The sequence below is a fragment of the Pelodiscus sinensis genome, chromosome 8 (assembly GCF_049634645.1).
Source record: "Pelodiscus sinensis isolate JC-2024 chromosome 8, ASM4963464v1, whole genome shotgun sequence".
NCBI lineage: Eukaryota > Metazoa > Chordata > Testudines > Trionychidae > Pelodiscus > Pelodiscus sinensis.
The window spans coordinates 30517862-30538723 of NC_134718.1; the positions used below are offsets into that span (position 1 = coordinate 30517862).

Sequence of the window (20862 nt, forward strand, 5' to 3'; positions counted from 1 at the left end):
GACATGAAGGAACTCTGTGAGGAGGCATGCAACAGGGCCAAGGCCAGACCTCCAAGGGCCAAGAATGAAGCACCATGCTTCCAGCCCTCCTCTGTCCTTCAGGTGCAGGCCAGACCCCATGGAGGGTGTCACAGCTGAACTCCCCAACCTGGCACTTAAGAGTGTAGATAATAGGGGCTGGCTAAATAAAATAACACAAAACCCGTCAGATCCTGTCTCTGTAGTACCCAGAGACAAAATTTTTCCTGATTTCAGTTTCCCCTGAAATCTGTTGATACTGCCACCACCACATGTACAAACTTCCTTTTCCAGGGAAGAAACCACTTGGAATCTCTTCCTTGAGGGCAAAACCCCCAACCTCCTTTCCCAAAGGAGTTGGAAAAAAACAAAACACTGTCGCAGAGAACAATGAACCTGTGCTCTCTCTCTGGTAACATGTCTGCAGCCAGGCATATAAGTTTAAGGACACAAAAGATCAAACAGTACCAGTTATCAGAACAAAAAAAAAAAAAAAAAAACACACCCCACTTTTCTTATTAAAACAAGACTATCGTTGCAGGAATAGCAAATGGCTTGGTTTTAAAAAGCCATGAATTGAAACAAAGCTCAGGGATTCCCCCTGGGATTAATTCTCGGTTACAGGAGAGAAAAGGAGAACAATTAACCAGCTCAGACATAATTTTCCAAACCCCAAACAATAAACCTTATCAACTACCTAAACTTTTTCCTAGTCACACATGCTGATGAACCCAAGAGATCTGTTTTGAGAGAGTTCATTTCTTCTCTGCTCCTGAAGAAGATCCCCTATGTCTCTCTCAAGAAAGAATACTGTTGCTCCCCCATTTGAAATTCTTTAGCTGCATTTCACTAGCTAAAAGTACTTGAAAGTAGGAATAAGAGATCCTCCGGAAAAGGGCTTTATTCCGGAGGATTGCGCCAGTCTAGACGCTTTTTTTCCAGCTTTTCCCCAAGCCGGAAAAAAAGCGGCAGACATGTTTATTTAAATCTGCAGGGGATATTTAAATCCCCCGCTGATTTCCCTATGCTGACTTTCCTGATTTGCATCCCTTTTCCGGAATTTGTGGCCAGTCTAGACGTAGCCATTATGTTAATGGAAAGGGAGGATGAACTGAAAATGTTTGCATCTCACTGCCTTAGAGAGCTTCTCAAGGAAGGGATCACAAGCCATTGGACTTTCTAGGATATATTCCAAGAGGAGGGCTGTGCCACTTCATTGTCCTGGAGAATTTCTATGAAGTGCACCACCACAGGCTGCATGCAAGACTCAGTTTGAGGGGCCTATCATAGATTCACAGGAGTTGTGCTATGTCCCATCTTGTTAATAGTCTCTTGGAGCAACCCCTTTAGTGTGGCAGACCTTCAAGGGGTCCCACTCCTTTCTTCAGCATAGACCAGACACCCTCACCACCTTGCAGATGAGCATCTAGGTGTAAGCAGGAGAATGGTCCCGCTATTGTGGGGAACTTTCCTGGCTTCTATACTACCCCGGTGAAACAGACCAGCGAAAGCATCTGAATCCCCACTCCCACTTCTTTTACCCAAAGGCTTCCATGACCCTGAGGGCTCCCCTTCTACACTCCCGTGGAGCAAAGTCCTCGAAATCCCAACAAGGCTGGGCGCAGGTTTTCTGGGGCTTAATCCCCAACCTTGTGGGCAGGGGCTAGTGTGTCCCCACTCCGGGGTGTTCTCTTCACACTGGATGCTTTCTTGACCCACAGATTGTTACATACAGTTCAAAGCGAATACAATTTATTAAACAGCAACTGATTAAAAAGAAAAGAATAAGGAAAAACTGAGAAAGGTTAAGAGAGAACACATAGCCCCGCTCCATAGCACATGACATCACAAACAGCAGTTTGCAGAGTGTAAGGACAGTTCACAGTCTGTTCCATATAGGTCCCAGGGCTCTCTTTCAGGCCCTGGCTGTGCTGCAGGGGGGCTGCAGGTTGGACACGCTTGCTATGGTAGTGACCGCACAACTTCAGGCTCTAGGTGGCAGGACTCCTCTCCCAGTTGGAGTTACAATCTCTCTCAAAGTCTGGCCTGCATCTTGGTGGTGACATCTCCCTCTTTTCCCAGAGCTTCTTTTCCCCCCTTTGCTGGTCCCAGCTGCTCACCACATCCAGCTCCAGACCTTGCTGCTTTGCCAGCCTCCAGCTTCTTGTGTTGCTTCTCTGACCCCTTTGGCTCTGGTCACTGCAGGTCTGCTTCTCAGCACAGCTTGCACTCCTTGGACTGCGTGTGTATGGCTCTGTCGCTGCAGGTCTGCCTGTCAGGACAGCCTGGACCCCTTGCTACTACTCGTAGCTCTCTCCCCCTTTGACTCAGACCCAGAAAATTCCAGCTTACATAGAGGACAGAACCTGGCCTCCTAATTCCCACATTGGCCTGTTCAACCTGTCAATCAGGCTGAGCTGGAGTGTTGGCCTCTTCCCATTGTCCCTGGGGTCTGTCAGTCTCAGGGCCCTGATTTCTCATGGGCCCTTTTGGTTCTGGGAGCAGGCCTATCAAAAACTCCCACTGAGTTTTAGTAAAGGGCTAACTGTCCCCTTACATTGGCTCCAGCACTCCTGTTTCATGTTGTGAGTTCTGCTCAACTAGCCCAGATGAAATAGACTCTTGAAAGAGACTTGTACACTGTTCCATGACTAATGCATCTCAGCAGGTAGTTACAGTGACACGCAAGCAGTGTTTTCAAAACAGAGTACGATTTATTAGACAGCTGGCACACAGCACTGGAAGTTCTTAGGTTAGCACAGAGAAATCAAGGTTACAACATTGTCCATCCTGGACAAACCCGCACAAACTACCAGCCAGGCTGTAGTGCATCTCCTTCCTTCCTTCTTTCCTTCCTTCCTCCCTCCCTCCAGGAGCCAACTCCTGATTCCCTGCCTGCCATGACTCAGTCTTGTTCTCAAGCTGGGGTCTGATCAGCTTCACTGCTAAGATCTGCGAAACAAAACTCCTTTCTTTTGCTCAGTGGGTCTCATGGTGTCATTGTTTCATCCATGAGGCTTTTCCTTTGTCTTTTGGGGATTCTGTATTGATATGTAATAGAGATGTAGCCGTGTTAGTCTGGTGCAGCTGAAACAAAAAACAGGACTATGTAGCACTTTAAAGACTAACAAGATGGTTTATTAGGTGATGAGCTTTCGTGGGCCAGATCCACTTCCTCAGATTAAATTGTGGAAGAAAATAGGCAGGACCATATATACCAAAGGGATACAATAAAAGAAAAGTGAACACACATAAAAAGGACAAATTAAATTTCAGAACAGAGGGGAGATGGGGGGGGAAGATGGGGGCTAATTATCTTACCCATTACAGATAGCTTCCCCAATTATCACCTCTAATATCATTAGCTCACAGACATTTACCTTTCCCCTGCTCAACTCCCCTCTATTCTGAAATTTGATTTGTCCTTTTTATATGTGTTCACGTTTTTTTTTTAATTGTATCCCTTTGGTATATGCCAATTTTTTCCACAATTTGATCTGAGGAAGTGGGTCTGACTCACGAAAGCTCATCATTTAATAAACCATCTTGTTAGTCTTTAAAGTGCTACATAGTCCTGTCTTTTGTTTCTGCATTGATATGGGTCGCTTTTGGCATATTCCAGACAGCTCCTTAATGACCCAAGTCACTGCAGCCAAGATGTAAAGTGACACCCTCACCTCATGTCCTGCTTTGCCCCAAGAGTAAATATTACACATTTGATTGTACAAAGCACAGAGGGAAACAAATACACAAGGGTCATAAAAATATAACAGCATATTCCCACTTCAGGATAGGTCCTCAGAACAATTAAATATGGAACAGAGGTCCCTCCCAGAGCTGGATGGGCAGACCTGACTCTGGTAACCTGTGCTCTTTAGGCTCTTCAGAGAAGCACCCTTAACTGGGGTCCCAGATAAACTGTGAAAATCCTGCTGATGTTTCAGAAGCTGCTAGGTTCCTGCTGCATGGATCTGCAATGTTTATGTTTGGGGGCAGGGGGAAAGAGGCAGGTGAAGGAAGTCAGTGTAAATGGGGCCTTGATAAGATCACAGCTATTAGCCTGCAGATGGAGGCCCAGACCCACACTCACACAACACACTGGTCAATCAATTCCTTCAGCATTAAAAGCCAGTCACCAGCCCTGATTGAAGAGCACAAGTTTAATGGACTGAGAGACTGGAAAGAGGCTGAGAAAGGCCCGATCAATTTCTACATTTACTAAAACTGATCACTAGCAAAACAAATAAATAAAATAAAAAGCCACATCTGTCAATCAAAAATTGCCATTTTTCTCCAAAGGCACTATACAAAAAAATCCCTTTTCTACCCAAACCGCCTGCTCTTTGGCAACTGACTCTGGCTGCGCATGTGTGCGCAGGTCTGGGAAGGGGGAAGTTACCACTGTCCAACAAGAGCCTCTCTCTGAGAATTTAAACTTGTAAACCTCCCTGAGCTAACTAATCTGTGTCACTCTCCCACCTCAAATTCTTGTAACTGCTTCTGTGAAAGTTTTTTGGACTTGTTTACCTATTCCAGCGGGAAGTAGGAAAGAGGAGGGAAATAGGCAACATGTTACAAGAAGCCAAGGGAAAGTGTTTGCTTATTACCGCACCACCTAGAAGCCTCTCTCATGTCTCATATACCTTGGTTTTTCTAGGCTATCTATAGAAAGCCAGCCAACATTAAAAAGGGACTGAGGAAATCTGAGAGAACACATGCAGTTTGTATATTACACAATATTATTTTAGTATAAAGTGCAACCAGGCTACAATCGTATCCATGTGTAACTCTTCCTCCACAGGTACCTCTCGGAGCAGTTCCAGTTCTGAGCTACAATTTTATTTAAGTCTCTACTTCCATCCGCTAATGCATTTAGAGAACTCCCACTGGCACCCAGACCCTGATTCTCTGTTGCCTTGCACCTTGTGTGGCCACTGAAACTGGTGCAAAGTGGGTGTCAGGCACTACCGTTCTGGTCTGGTAACAGTTTACACGTTGTGCTGGGGTGAGTGACAAAAAATGTTGCTGGGCAATGGAGAACTGGGCCCTGAAGAGAGCTCTACTGAGGCTTGATCTTTCAAAGTGCTGTGCTACTCTGAGCTCTCCCTGGGTGATGCTGCACTGAGAGTGGAGGGCATGCAGCACTCTCTCAAGACTAGCTCCTTGCTCTGGAGATGTCAGGGCAGAAAGACATCTCCCACCTGCCTTGTTTGCATATAAAGCCGATCTGGCTTCTCTACAGGAGAAAAGGCACCTAAGCGCTGATGCAGGATGCACCATTCAGTCTGACTGATATCTTAAAATATCAAACGTCACACACTTCCCAAGGGAATGCTGCCTATTGTCTTCTTTAAAAAATAAGTTCCTTTCTCCCAGCTGGCCTGGATCTTTTTCCCAGTTATGCTATTTCATACTCACTTCATAGTCAGGGTTGCCAGTTGCTGAAAATTATTTTTATGGGCAGCATAGAAAAAAGTTACAGAAAACAGACACATTCTCGCATAATATAAAGGTTTCAAAAGGACAAAAAAGTGAACAGTATTCAGTGTTTTTACACATACGTCACAACACTCCTGTCTCTCAGCTGAACTGACAGTGATGGCACCTAGGAAACTGTAGCCCAGCCAGCAAACCAAGCCAGGCAGCAGGCAGTTGGATAGGGGAAGGGGGGAAGCCTACAACACAGGCAGCTGGACCTACAACATGTTGGCCAGGCATGCAGATACAATCCTATTCCAATCACAGTCCCCATGGCCCAAACCATCCCCTCTCCAGACTCTCTTCCCATCCTGAGAGAAGATGTCTAGGAACCACTCACCAAGCTGAGACAGGGGGCTGCCACCAGAGGCCACCCCACTGTAACTTACTGATAGGAAACCTATGGAAGGATGCTACACCCGGCCCTTTGTATCCTTTCCCCAACCCCTTCCCCAGCACAGAGAGCCAGGCAGAGGTGTGTGCTGCACATACACCCATGAAAGGCTGCTGCTGTGCTGATACTAGGGATGCCAAAGAAGCCGGAAGTGGAAAAGAGCAGCCCCCGCTAGCCAGCAGCAAGTCAGAGGATTCCCCTCTCTGCCTCGCCTCAGGAATTGAAGATTTCCTGAAGCTGCCCCGCGACACAGAACTCATTGCAGGATCTCAGGGGACGTATTCCTCAGCTCCACTACAAAGCTCGGGGGTTTTATTGATATCTAAATGCTTTTATGGGCAGGTCCAGTTTTAGCCCTTTTTTACAATTCTCCGTGAATGTATGGACAGGGGGCAACCCTGTTCATAGTCCATGTGATGGGAGCCTGCTAGCCACTCTGTGCTCCTCACACACCGTAACAGGCTTGGAACACAATGCAATCCGTTCATGAACACAAGTGAGGCTCACTTACCCACAGGGGTATCCTCATTGATCAGCAGGTAGGTATCAAAGAAATAGTTGATGAAGTACGGCAGCCGATTGCTCAGACCTGAAAGGATGAAGGAGAAAAATAAGGTTTTTAAATGTATTTTTATCCTATTTCATTTGATTGGTAGGAGATTATTCCAAGCACTCCTATGCCATAAACAGCTGGCAGTACCCTGGGGCCAGCCCTAACTCTCTGCAGGGCCAGCAGCAAGACACTCAGTCTTCCTGTGCCTTAAAATCTATGCAGCTTGAGGGACCCACCTGGTCCCATTCCTCATCCAACTGCCTGTGATAGCAAATAGGGTCACACTGTATGCAGCGTAACTATAGCCATGCTGGTCTCAGGACAGTAGACACACGAGGTGAGCGAAGCGATCTCTTGTATTGGACCAACACCTGTTGGTGAAAGACGAATTTATGCAGCGCTCTTCACCATGTCTGGGAAAGATACCCTCAAAGTCTCAGCTAAATTCAAGGGGGAGCAGATTGTTTAGCATTGGTAATTAGCACATATTAGAAGGGATGGTTCATGGAGGAGTGCCCCATTAATACTTCTGCAGTCATAGGACACAAATCACTCTATATCTGACCTATCAGTCTCCATTCTCAAAAGAAATCTGCATAATGCTTTCAAAAGATGAGCCAAGGAATGTACATGTATTGCTCTGTTAGACACGAAAAATCACAGGGTAAGCAGACACATTGGATTTATGCCCCATGACTGAAGATGCATTAATGGAGCACTCTACCTGTGTAAGCTCAACCAACAGCAAATGGTCCAATAAAATATTACCTCCCCCACCATCTCTCTCTAGGGTTGCATTCCTGAGAAACAAATGGGGCCAGTTTTCATAGCTCGATCACCAGTGGAGCTGACAGCCACCACTGGCCCTGGGGCAAGGGGGGGAGAGGCGGGGGGCGCTGTGTGCCCCTAGGAAGGGCAAGGCCTCACACAGAAGGTGTGGGATCAGGGGCAAGTGGCACTCAGCACCACCTGGAGCACGACACTGCTCCCCCAGCCCTCAGAGCCCATGGAGCACCCGGCACAGCATTCTGGCACTCCAGCAGTGGTCCAAAGTGACCTGGGGCTCCGGCTGCTGCTGGTGCACAGCAACAGCAGCAGCTGGGAGTCCCGGGCCCCTTAGAATACCTGGGCCCTAGGGTAATTGCCCTCCCTCCCCCATCAACGGGCCTGTCCATCACTGGCTGACTCAGAAGCTGCTGAACTAAGTGGGAAGCTTCACTGTACACAGTGGGTGTTCTGATATTCCAGTGGGGGAGAACTGCATAGATACTTGAGCCCGGCCTACACCTAAAAACTTCTGTAGAGCTAGCTACATTGCTCAAGGCTGTGTGATGCAACTGGGTAGATCTAACTCCTACCGTAGAGTTTAATGGAAGAATTCCTTAGATTTAGTTGCCACCTCTTGAAGAGGACTGTGGATTTACTAACCCTTCCATTGGCTGTAGTGGAGCTCCTACAGCCATGTCACTGCAGATGTAGTATTTGTAGTGAAGATATGGCCCCCAGAAAACATGCAATGGAAATCAGGGACATGAAACAGGCCAGTAATCTTTTGCCCAGTTGTGTCTCTCCCCTGCCCCAGGAGCTCAGACAAGAATACAGAGGAGATAAAGCACTAAAGTGCCCAGAACAAAAAAAAGAGGGAAGAGTATCCTAGCAGCCCAGATCTGTCTCTGCGCTGCTGCTGGCTCACAGCAGATTGATTTAAGAGAGGCATGGATACAGGGATTCGGAATGCAGCCCGCAACCAGTGCCTTTTTTCATTATACTCTGTAGGGTGATGGTAGTGGGAGCAGCAGCTCAGGGATGGGAGACAGCAATAATTGTTTTAGTGCATGATTAATTTCTCGCATTGTTCCCATGGCTGAGAGCCTTTTGCCTTGTCAGCCTTAATTCTGCCAAAGAGTCACTATCACATTCCTTATAATTGCCTCCTTTTGCCTTTAATAACCAGGCTCAGTTATTTCAACTCCCTGTTTACTTAGTGAGAGTGAGGCTGGAGACGCGTTCTCCTGTCCCCAGAACTGCAGCAATTGCCACCCCATGGGCTGAAGCTCATTAGTTCTGAGACAGTTCAGGCCAGACCACGTGGACCAAGAGTGCAGCCTGAGCTTTGGGAAAAGGTAACTATTGTGGCTCTCTCATGAGAGCAAGGGCAGAGATGGGATACAAGTTGGCAGGAGACACACACAGCAGGTTTCCAAAAGGACCTATGGTTGACAGTACTGCATTTGACAGATGGAGTTCCCTTGGATTTCCAGCCAGGGCTGAAATAGCCAGTACACTCACACATTAGGAGATACAGTTTAACTGCCAGACAACAAACATTATTGAACAAGGGAAGTGGAGATTTTAATTGGCCTGTCAGAAGTGTTTTGCATCTGAATTCTATGGGTTCCAGTTTCTGGCTCACCTGGAAAGCAGGAGTGAGTGACTGCAGGAGTCAGGTTCCGAATACAATGTCCTGCTGCCGCTGGGAATACGAGTGGTCTGACCCAAAAACCAATTATCCGATCAGTTGGGATCAACTCAGCCAGTCCAGATCATTGCCTCAATCATTAGCCTAGTTGTATTAGAAAAGCCAAGGGAATGCCCCAGATGCCAGCTGGGGGGAGGGCGAGCACAGCCCAGGAGTGACACTGAAGAGGTCTGGGTTCAATTTTCTGGCTGCGCACAGATCACCTGAATGATCTCATACCCACCACTCTCTCTATGCCTGAGCTCCCCATCTTTAAAACTGGGAACACTCTCCATTCTGCCACTCTCCATTTATTCTGCAAGCTCTTTGGCAGAAAAAAACTGAAAAGGACATGCTGGAAGATTAGCTATAGTGCCTTTGAATTTCCTGCACTGTCCTTGGCTTTGTGGATGAGCCCAGTCAAGTCTATGCTGAAGTATGATTGTGTGAAGTAGGTGACTGCTAACATCAGGTGTTCACAAACCATGAGTCAGGCACCCCAAAACCATGAGGTTTTTTTTTTTTTTTGGAAATAATGCATTTAAAGATGCTTTATTTGCTTTCTGGTGTTTGAGCCTTTTGGGGTCATAGGTTCAGGCTCTTCTCCTTAACTGCAAAGACCATGGGACTCTGTTCCGGGCACAAGGATTATTAGGCAGAGATGGGATCCATCTAACCAAGAGAGGAAAGAGCATCTTTGCGGGCAGACTTGCAAATCTAGTGAGGAGGGCTTTAAACTAGGTTTGTTGGGGGACGGTGACCAAAGCCCTGAGGTAAGTGAGGAAGTCAGACACCAGGAAGAATCACACTGAGGAGTTAGCAACAAAGGAGGACCCCTGATTCAGATGGAGAAAGTAGGGCGATCAGCTGGCTATCTAAGGTGTTTGTACACAAATGCGAGAAGCCTGGGAAACAAACAAGAAGAATTAGAAGCCCTGGACCAGTCGAAGAACTATGATGAGATTGGAATAACGGAGACTTGGTGGAATGACTCACACGACTAGAACACTGTCATGGAAGTGTATAAACTGTTTAGGAAGAACAGGCAGAGGAGAAAAAAAGAGGAGTAGCATTGTATGTAAGAGAACAGTATGAGCTCCAGTATTTAGAGGGAGAAAAGACTGTTGAGAGTATCATTAAGTTTTGAGATGGAAGCAACAGGGGTGATGTTGTGGTTGGTGTCTGCTATAGACCATCAGACCAGGTAGACGAGGCTTTCTTTGGACAATTGAGAGAAGCTTCCAGATCTCAGGCCCTGGTTCTCATGGGCGACTTTAATCACTTTGACATCTGTTGAGAGACCAATACATCAGTACACAGACAATCCGGGAAGTTCTTGGAGAATGTTGGGGATAACGTTTTGGTACAACTGCTAAAGGAACCAACCAGGGGACATGCACAGCTTGACCTGCTGCTCACAAACAGGGAGGAACTAGTAGGGGAAGTAGAGGTGGGTAACAACCCGGGAAGCAGTGATCCTGAATCCCACCATCTCATGATCCTGACCAAAGGAAGAAAGGAGAGTAGCAAAATACACACCCTGGACTTCAGAAAAGCAGATTTTGACTCCCTCAGATAACTGATGGGCAGGATTCCCTGGGATGTTTACATGAAGGGGAAAGAAGTCCAGGAGAGCTGGCAGTATTTTAAAGAAGTCTTATTAAAGGCACAGGAAGAAACCATCTCGATGCGCAGCAAGAAAAGCAAATATGGTAGGTGACCAGATTGGCTTACTGGAGACGTCCTTGGTGAGCTTAAACACTAAAAGGAAGCTTACAAGAAGTGGAAACTTGGGCAGATGACTAGGGAGGAGTATAAATATATTGCTCAAGAATGCAGCGGACTTACCAGGAAGGCAAAAGTGCAATTGGAATTGCAGCTGGCAAGGGATGTGAAAGATAACAAGAAAGGTTTCTATAGGCATGTTAGCAATAAGAGGGTGATCAGAGAGGATGTGGGACCCTTACCGGATGAGGGAGGTAACCTAATGACAGATGATGTGGAAAAAGCTGAAGAACTGAATGCTTTCTTTGCCTCTGTCTTCACAGACAAGGTCAGCTCCCAGACTGATGCACTAGGCAACGCAGTATGGGAAGGAGGTGGACAGCCCTTGGTGGGGAAAGAACAAGTTTGGAACTATTTAGAAAAGCTAAACATACATAAATCCATGGGCCCAAATTTAATGCATCCGAGGGTACTGAGGGAGTTGGCAAATGTCGTTGCAGAGCCTTCGGCCATTGTCTTTGAAAACTCATGAGACAACTCTGGGAGAGATCCCGGATGATGGGAAAAAGGCAAATGTAGTGCCCATCTTTAAAAAAGGGAAGAAAGACAATCCAGGGAACTACAGACCAGTCAGCCTCACCTCAGTCCCTGGAAAAATCGTGGAGGGGATCCTCAAGGAAACCATTTTGAAGCACTTGGAAGAGGGAAAAGTGATTAGGAATAGTCAACATGGATTCATGAAGGGCAAGTCGTGACTGACCAATCTGATTAGCTTCTATGAGGTAACTGGTTCTGTGGATATGGGAAAGTCAGTGGATGTGATACACCTCGACTTTAGCAAAGCTTTTGATACCGTCTCCCACAATATTCTTGGCAGCAAATTAATGGAATATGGATTGAATAAATGGACTGTAAGATGGATAGAAAGCTGGCTAGACTGTTGGGCCCAACGGGTAGTGATCAACGGCTCGATGTCAGGATGGTGGTCGGTTTCTAGCGGAGTGCCCCAAGGATTTGTTCTTGGGCCGGTTTTGTTCAACATCTTTATTAATGACATTGATGAGGGGATGGATTGCAGCCTCTGCAATTTAGCAGATGACATTAAGGTGGGGGAGAGGTAGATATGCTGGAGGGCAGGGATAGGGTCCAGTGTGAGCTGGACAGATTAGAGGATTGGGCCAAAAGAAATCTGATGAGGTTCAACAAAGAGAAGCGTAGAGTCCTGCACTTGGGATGGAAAAATCCCAAACATTGTTACATTGTTCAGGCTGGGGTCTGAATGGCTAAGTAGCAGTTCTGCAGAAAAGGATTTGGGGATTACAGTGGCTGAGAAGCTGGATATGAGTCAACAGTGTGCCCCTGTAGCCAAGAAGGCTAATGGCATATTAGGGTGCATTAGGAGGAGCATTGCCAGCAGATCCAGAGATGTCATTATTCCCCTTTATTTGGCTCTGGAGTAGCGTGTCCAATTCTGGGCCCCCCACTATAGAAAGGATGTGGATGCATTGGAGAGGGTCCAGCAGAGGGCCACCAAAATGATTAGGGGGCTGGAGCACATGACCTATGAGGAGAGACTGAGGGATTTGGGTTTGTTTAATCTGCAGAAGAGAAGAGTGAGGGGGATTTGATAGCAGCCTTCAACTTCCTGAAGGGAGGTTCCAAAGAGGACAGAGAAAGACTCATTCTTACAGCAGAAACCTCCAGTCTCTAAGCTTGCTAAACACACAAGAAGAAAGGTGAGCTGGGTGCTTAGATCCCTTATATATCTGCATGCCTCTGAACTGGAAGAGGAGGCATGGCTTCCATTTCCCACAGCCCACTCCAACTCCTTGTCTCATCTCTCAATGACTGATTGGTTCCAGAGACACTCTACATCTTACAGATCTCTTGCAACAAACAATAGCTGCTCAGTCAGCCATCACAGTTGGTGGGCACTGAACATGGGACCAACAGCATCATCTCCCCTCCAAAACAAAAACATGACCCATCATGGAGCTCTTCCACTGAGAGCTCCTTTAGCTCTGAGTAGAGTCACTAGGGCCAGCCACCAGAAGAAGGAAGGATCCTCATTGCACTGCTCCCACATGCTCCCAAAATACCAGTGAAACTGGCCTCTTTGAAGACTGGATTCAAATTCATGGTGGCCGCAAAGTGAAGGGGCAGAGATCTCGTAGATTCTGGAACTAGGGGTAGTGTCACATCACTTGGGTTAAAGTGGTTTCCAAGTATAGAGGGTTTACAGTTTGGTTCAATGGCTCTCAACACCCCACTATACACATTGTTCCAGCACTCCAGAGATCTGGATTATAAGCTAGAACTAGGCCCATCAGAAGTTCTACTTTTGGATGTACACTTTCTGAAGTGACAAAATTCACCTCTTGAAATACATCAATGAAAGCAAACTAAGGAGCATCAAGCATACAGGAATGGAGTCAGGAAACCTACATACTCATCTTGGCTCCCACAGCCACCTCCTGTGTTCTCTACCCTCCCCCTTAAAGTAGGGATAATGCTTTTCCCATGGCTACCTCAAACAAGCACAGGGAGGGTTACACAATCGGTATTTGTGAAATGCCTTGAGGGCTCCGATGCTAAGCACTTGGAAAAATTACAACTCACACAGACAAAATGATTCATTCTATGCTAATTACTTTTCCGGAGGGTTAGAAGTCAGCACACATTGATTGATGTTCCAGGGTGGGAGCTTAAGAGGGGGAAAGATAAGAGAGCCAGACAAAATTCACAAGTCCAAAAAGACCTTCTCTGTGGCATGCAATTTTTTTAAATTGTAGTTTAAAGTACTTTCCGATAATCAGCCACTGAAGTCTTTGCACGCCCTGCTGGGCAGCAGCTTTCTGAGATCACCTGCTACATACAAAGCAGACCTCTGAGTAACAGGCATTTCATTTTAAGCCCCTAGTGGGCAGTTTTTTCTGCAGGCTGAATGGCCTTGGCTTTGTAGAGGAGATTTGTCTTGATTCACGTGATGGCCTTATTTATATTATACAGTATATTAGAAATAATGGTAACTGCTCCTAAAACAGCTGTATTAGGATGTTTGATGTGTTATAGCTGTCAGATCACAGAACATACGTGAGCCAGCTATGGTGCTTGGATACAGATACAGCTAGGTCAGGAGCAAGAAGGTGGGGTCCTGAAGGAGGACATCTCCCTTCTTCTGTCCTTTCCAGTACAAAGAGTGGGTTACATCTCTGACATGATGGTTGTCACCAAGAAGATGGCCTGTTAAAATTCACATGAGAAGGAAAACGAAGTGCTGAGGGGGTGAAAGATCTTTGGAATACACACAACTGTAGGTCAAAGATAAAGGACCTGAAGAACAGGAGTCATTTGGAAACCATTTAAATACATACCTATAGATTTGATTCACAGCTGCCCCAAACTCACAGTAGGCACAGCACTGAGGAGGTTTGCTGAACACTAAAGGTGGCTGAAAAGCACCTGTCTATACTCCTAAGTCCTGGGGCCAGCCAGGAGATTAACATGCTCTGGAGGCCAGTTTGAGACATCTAGGCCAGGAGTTCCCAGTCCAGAGACTGGGGCTGCCAGACTGTTTCAGGGGATCCATTAAGCAAGGCTGGCTTTTGACTTGCTGTGGCCAAGCACAAAAAGTCAAAGTCCCACTTGTGGGGCAGAAGCCTAGGGCCTCAAGCCACACCACTGAGGCCTGAAACCAAAGGCCCTGTGGCACAGAGCTCCTTGCAATTGCCCTGCTTGCTACTCTTCTCTTCCCCCCCAGCCCAACACCAGCCCTGGCTATTACATGTAGAGAAACAGTTGTTGTGGCATGGGTGGGCTGTGGACTTTTTACAGCATGTGGGAGGGAGGCTCAGAAAGAAAAAAGGTTGAAAACCCCGGTCTAGGGAGCGTTCTATTGAGATGGGTGGCAGGATGATTGGGAGTGCAGTCCCTTTCTCCCTACCCTGGTCACACCCTCCCGAGTCCAGTGTGTAACAAAGCCAGTATTAGAAAACTAGGGTTGCCAGGTGTCCGGTTTTGAACTGGACAGTCCGTTATTTGAGGGTTCTGTCCGGGAAACAAATTGAGAAAATACGGGACATATAAAATGTCCGGTATTTTCTAATTAGGTACGTTTTATTATTATTATTAGGAGTATCACTACGTAGTTGCAAACTGCCTGGCTGGAAGACACACTCACACTGTGCAAGTGTGTCTACCAACCAGGCAATACGCAACTACACAAGGCCTGGGTGGGAGGGAATCCCCGGGGCCCTGGGATCTGTGTGCGCCTGGGTCAGTCCTGCTCCATGTCGGCTGGTCTCCCCCACCCCCAATCTTCCCCGGCCAACCCCACTGCCCCCAACCAGCCCTGCATCCCACCAACCAGTCCCCTCCCCTGCCCCCCGATATCCCCTGACCCCCTGATCTCCCCTGGCCAGCTCTGCTCTCCCTGACCCCCTCCCAGCCAGCCCAGCTTCCTGCCGCTCCCCCTCCCCCCGACACCCAATCTCCCCTGGCCAGCCCTGCTGTCCCCCGACACCCAATCTCCCCTGGCCAGCCCTGCTATCCCCCGACACCCCCGCCCCCCGCAAGCTCTGCTTCCCACCAGCCAGTTCCCCACCTCCTCCCAGCCAGCTCCACTCCCCTCCCAGCCAGTCCCTCCCTCCCCCCACATCTGAGATCAAGTGTGTCTGGTATTTTTTTTAAAAACCACCTGGTAACCCTACTAGGCAGTTTTTATGCTACTGGGGGAAAATCTGGTCTTTCCCTTTCAATCAGCTTTAAATCCTCACTGAAGTGGCACAAAAAGGACTTAATCTGGGCCAAATATGTGGCTCCTGTTTTTGCTACTGTCTCTTAGCAGAGAAACACTTGCTTAAGTGTGCAGTGTTGTCAACAGCATGCTGCTGTTTCTCAGTCACATACAGCTCCCCATGCTAACAGTCCCTATTCAATTACTCAAGCACCTATTTCCATTTCATGGGGCTGTGCTATACACTTTTACAACAAAAAAATAAGCCACTTGAAACTTATTTGAGTGTGCCCTGACACAATGCCACTTGCAGGGATCACCAGTTTATACTAAGCAGCAACATTACAGTCATTGTGCATTCAAACACTAGCCACCAGGGCAGAACAGGACCTCTATTTCTCTGAAATCCTGGGGACTTGGATACTATCACACTGCTTTTCTGGCTACCACATGGGCCCTGTTTAAGTGCAGACAGAAATAACTTGATTGAAAAGCTAAGCCTTGGTGTGAAGCTTGGGAGCCATCTCACCTTGCCTGGGATCTGCACTGTGTTACACTGTTACCTCCCCACATGGGAGATTTGCCAAGTGGGTGTTTTAGAGGGCTGCTGCTGATCTTGTTGACACTTTTGTCACTAACTTTGTTGTGCATGTGAGAAATGAGCCAAACTGCTGCTAATATCATTAGCTAACAGGAAAGTGGAGGGTTTCATGGGGGAGAGAGGGGGGCAGGACCATTTCCCTTTCTTGCTGTGAGCTTTATATGTACCTGTAAATATTCCACTGGAACTCTAAAGCTGTTTCACAGTTAAGGAATGGGTGTTGCTGCGTGGAATATATTAAACAATTATCTTAATAATCTTCTTGCTGAAGTCTGTTTAAGAGTGAAGAGAAAGCACTGCCACATGCTGGGGTAATGGTCCCACTCTCATGTAGCAACTGTTGCCTTCCACTTCATGTATTAGCCTTTTGTCTGCTTGTTTTATTTTCCTTTAGATTTTATTTACTTACCTTTTAATCCTGCCATGCAGACAAATGAAGAGCATATGGAAGACACTATTTTCCCTTAGTGCAGGGCTAACCTACCAGAAGGTCATTGGGGATAGAGGAGAACTAATGGATAACAGAGGCTCTGTGCCCCAACCATCTTACTACAGAAAGCCTTGGACTCAATCTACCCAAAGAAAATAATCTGTTGCTCCCAAGTGTTGTTACTTGAGAGCCACTGCACAAAATGCTGGCAGCCATCCCATCATGGAGAAGTCTGATGCTGGAAATTAACTTCTGTGGACAACCAACCATTCATCGTTCACATCCGTGTCAAGCAGGGTTGGGTCATTGTTCCAATGACACTCTTCTCCCTTTACCTTCACCTGATCCTAATTCTCATCTGTGATCACCTTTCTAATGGAATCAAGACTGAACATCATATGATGGCCAATTCCTCAATCTTCACATCTCTAAGCAAAATCTAAATTCCCCAGAATTGTCAACATTGACCTTCAGTATGCAGATGACTGTCAGTCTTGCACACACATAGGCTACCTGCAATGTATCTAAAATCTTTTTTCAGATGCCTATCACAGCCTGGGTTTCTCTCAACTTCAGGAAAACCACGGCACAAACCAGCCTTCACTTGCACAAACTAATCTTTGTAATCCACAAATCACCGGCTGCAGAGAACCCCTGGAAACCTGGGTCATTTCCTATATCTTGATGGCCACCTCTCCCAAACAATCAGCACCGACACAGAAATTGAATCAGGATCTGCTATGCCAGCACATCTTTTGGAAGATGGAGTCTTCAGTGATAGGGATTTGCAAACAGGCACCAAGATTTATGTTTATATTGCAGTTATTTTTCCCCACCCTTTCCTATGAGCGCGAGACCTGAGCAACCTACAGATGACATCTCAAGCAGCCACCCCAGGAAGATTCTCAGGATCAGCTGGGAAAGACGGACATACTAACACCAGTATTCTCACTGCAGCCAACATCAGCAGAATAGAAGCACAGGTAATATAATACCAACTCTACTGGGCTGGCCACTGTGTACATATGCCTGACACTAACCTCCCAGAGCAAGTACTCTTCTTTCAGTCAAGTCAGGGAAGAAAGGCTCATGGAGGGCGACAGAAGCATTTCAAAGACACACTGAAAGTGCACCTTAAAAAGGGAGCCATCAGCCCAACAAATTAGGAGGACTCAGTGCAGGACAGAACACAGTGGCACCACACTATACACCAAGTCACAGCCCATGTGGAGGAGAACAGACATGCTCATTCAATAGAAGCAACACAGGAGGAAAGAAAGGGTACAACCATCCAGCCAACAACGTCCTCCAGGATTACACTAGTCACTTCTCTGGGAAAATCTGTAGGGCTCCTCAGACACTTAAAGATCTCACCAATGAGCCCCCTTGGCAAACATCATCCTCACACTGAGGGACAGCCGAAAATGCGTTACTCGACAGCGATGTCCCATAGCCCCTCCTTCATTGAGGTTGAAGATTCATTATTTCCTAGGCTAGATGGTCAAAGCCATTTTTAAACACCGTTAAAGAGAAGGTTACTCACCCCGTTCGGTAATGGAGGTTCGAGATGATTGTCCCTGTGGGTGCTCCACCTTAGGTCTTTGGGTGGACCACTACATGCCTAGTCGGAGATTTAACAGTAGCAATGCCCTCCAGTAGGCTGCTCATGAGAGGCAGACAGCACACATGGTGCTGCTACCACACATGCGCAGCCAATTGTCCCTTCAGTTCTTTCTCTGCCCCAGAAGGAGAAATCAATGTGTCCAAAGCAGAGGGGAGGAAGGGCAGGTGGTGGAGCATTCACAGAGGCAACCATCTCAAAGAATTTCCATTACTGCATAGGGTGAGTAACCTTCTCTTCGAGGAGTGTCCCTGTGGGTGCTCCATCTTAGATGACTATAGAGCAGTATCTGTAGTGGGAAGGAGGGTGCCTCAGCTAAGTGCTGTGTTGGACATCGGTCAGGACAGTATGTCCGAACTGAGTGCCCTGTTTCAGGTAAGTATCGAGGGCGAAGGTGTATGCAGAAGACCAAGTTGCAACTATGCAAATGTCTGTGAGAGGAGTGCTACTAAGGTAAGCTGTCACATTTGCCATGGCCCTCATGGAGTGTGCACATGATTGAAATGGAGGCTCCTGGTTAACTGGCATAAGCCAGGCAGATGCAGCCCACAATCCATCTGGACAGTCTCTGGGTAGAGATCTGCATGCCCAGGGATCTTTCAGCAGTGGCGATGAAAAGCATGTGTGTTTTTTTTTTTAAATTGTCCTTGTCCTTTCCAAATAGAAGGCAATCGCTCAGCACACATCAAGAGTGTGCCATTTATCTTCTTCTGCAGTGGCATGAGGCTTTGGAAAGACAACAGGTAACACCAATGGTTCATTGCAATGAAAGGAGGTAAGTATCTTTGGTAAGAAATTTAGGTGTGGTCGCAGAACCACCTTGTCCTTATGAAATATCGTGAGCGGTGGGATAGTCATTAGTGCCCCAATTTCGCTTACTCTTTTGGCTGATGTAAGAGCAACCAGCAAAGCCACCTTCATTGAGAGGTGAAGCATTGAGCACGTAGCCATAGGTTCAAATGGTGCATGGGTGAGCGTGGAGTACCAGATTGAGGTCCCAGGCTGGAACTGGGGTTTTAACTGTCAGGAACATTTTTTGAATTCCTTTTTAAAAGTGCTTAGTTGTTGGGCGGGTGAAAACAGATTTGTTTTCGATGGGTTGGTGAAAAGCTGTTATGGCTGCGAGGTGTACTTTCAATGAACTAAACAAAAGACTTGAGTGTTTTAGGTTTAAGAGGTACTCTAATATATTGGAAAGTGAGATTGTTGATGGATTTGTGGATCTCTGGTTCACCCAGAGGGAGAATCTGCACCACCTGTGGAAGTAAGACATTTTTGTTGTTACTCTGCGACTACTTATTAAGATCTGTTTGACTTGATCTGTAAACGTTGCTTCCATTGAGAAGAGCCACTGAGGAACCATGCCCAGAGGTGAAGGGTCTGGAGGGATGGATGCCGGATTTTACCATCTTTCTGAGTTAGAAGATGGGGAACTATCGGGAGATGCCATGGTGGTCTCATGGACACGTGGAGCAGGTAAGTGTACCAACTCTGGCATGGCCTTGCTGAAGAAGTATTACTGATGATGCCTCTACTCTTGTCTTGTTGATCACCTGGTGAAGAAGTGGGATCAGTGGAAATGTATAAAAAAGGAGTGCATTCCAAAGTCCTGTAAAGGCATCCCCCAGGGAGTGTAACCCAATGCTCACACGTGAACAATACTATGGACACTTCCCTACGGTGGACTTATTTGAAACCAATGACAACAGGAATCCCCAGCATTTGAAGATCATATGTACTATGTCATCATCCATATCCCATTCGTAGCTGAAGGTGAACTTCCAGCTGAGGGTGTCTGCCATAAGATTTTCCTTGCACAAAAGGTAAGAGGTTTGTATGCAGATATTCTGATCTATGCATCGCGACCATAGGTGGATTGCCGCTCTGCATAGGTGCTGAGATCTGGCTCCACCCTGCCTGTTCATGTAGTACATTATGGCTTGATTGTCCATAAAAATGTGTACCGTGTTGCCCTGTATCAGATGTAGGAAGTTCTGGCACACATATCATGCCACTTTGAGTTCTAATACGTTGATTTGCAGAGAACATTAATGTGGATCCCATCGATCTTAGACTCAGAGGCTCAGAGTGTGCCCCTAACCCCAGGAGGGAGGTGTCCATCATGATTGTGATCATCGGGGGATTTCTGCGGAAGGGTACCCCAGTGCACATGTTTTTTGGGTCCACCCACCAGTTTAGTGATTGTTTGATTTTGTTTGGAATTGAAATCAGTTGTTGAAACTCTTGTAATGAGGGCTGTATACTGTTCTTAGTCACTACTGCATTGGTCTCATGTATAATCTGGCGTATGCCACCACTGATGTGGCCGCTGCCATGTGGCCTAGTAATTGGAGGTAAGCGCTGGCTGGGACTTGTTTGGGGAGGTCCACAGCCACCATAATTATCTTTGAGAAAAACCTTGGGGTTGGGGAGAGTCCCAAGGGTAGCACTGTGTATTGGAAACGTGTGTTGCCAAGTGCAAATCTTAGGTACTTCCTACGTACTCTGGTGGATGGATACATGAAAATAAGCATCCTGGAGGTCGACAGTCGATAACCAATCCTCTTCATTTAAGGCTAGTATTACTGTAGATAAGGTCACCATCTTGAAGCACTGACGTTGTGTCGGTTGAGCCTCCTGAGATCGAGAATTGGTCTCCCCTCTCCCGATTTCTTTATTGTGAAGAAATAATGGGAGTAGAAACCCCTGCCTTTATATCGCTGGGGTACGGCTTCTATGGCCCCTAGGTGGAGAAAGCGTTCAATCTCTTGGAGTAGAACACTCTTGGGAGATGGGTCCCTGAAGAGGGACAGGGAGGGTGGGAAGAATGGTTAGCAGCAAAAGAAATG

The 20862-nt window shown here is 46.9% G+C and overlaps 1 protein-coding gene across 3 annotated transcripts in view; it reads right to left on the reverse strand.

The window, feature by feature from the left end:
• The window catches only part of CDH23 (cadherin related 23), a 576749-nt gene that overhangs the window by 515487 nt on the left and 40400 nt on the right, over positions 1-20862 (reverse strand). For all 3 annotated transcript variants that reach the window (XM_075934954.1, XM_075934955.1, XM_075934956.1), the window contains exon 3: positions 6402-6479. In XM_075934954.1, the coding sequence (XP_075791069.1) occupies positions 6402-6479 (78 nt within the window). The remainder of the gene's footprint in view (positions 1-6401; positions 6480-20862) is intronic.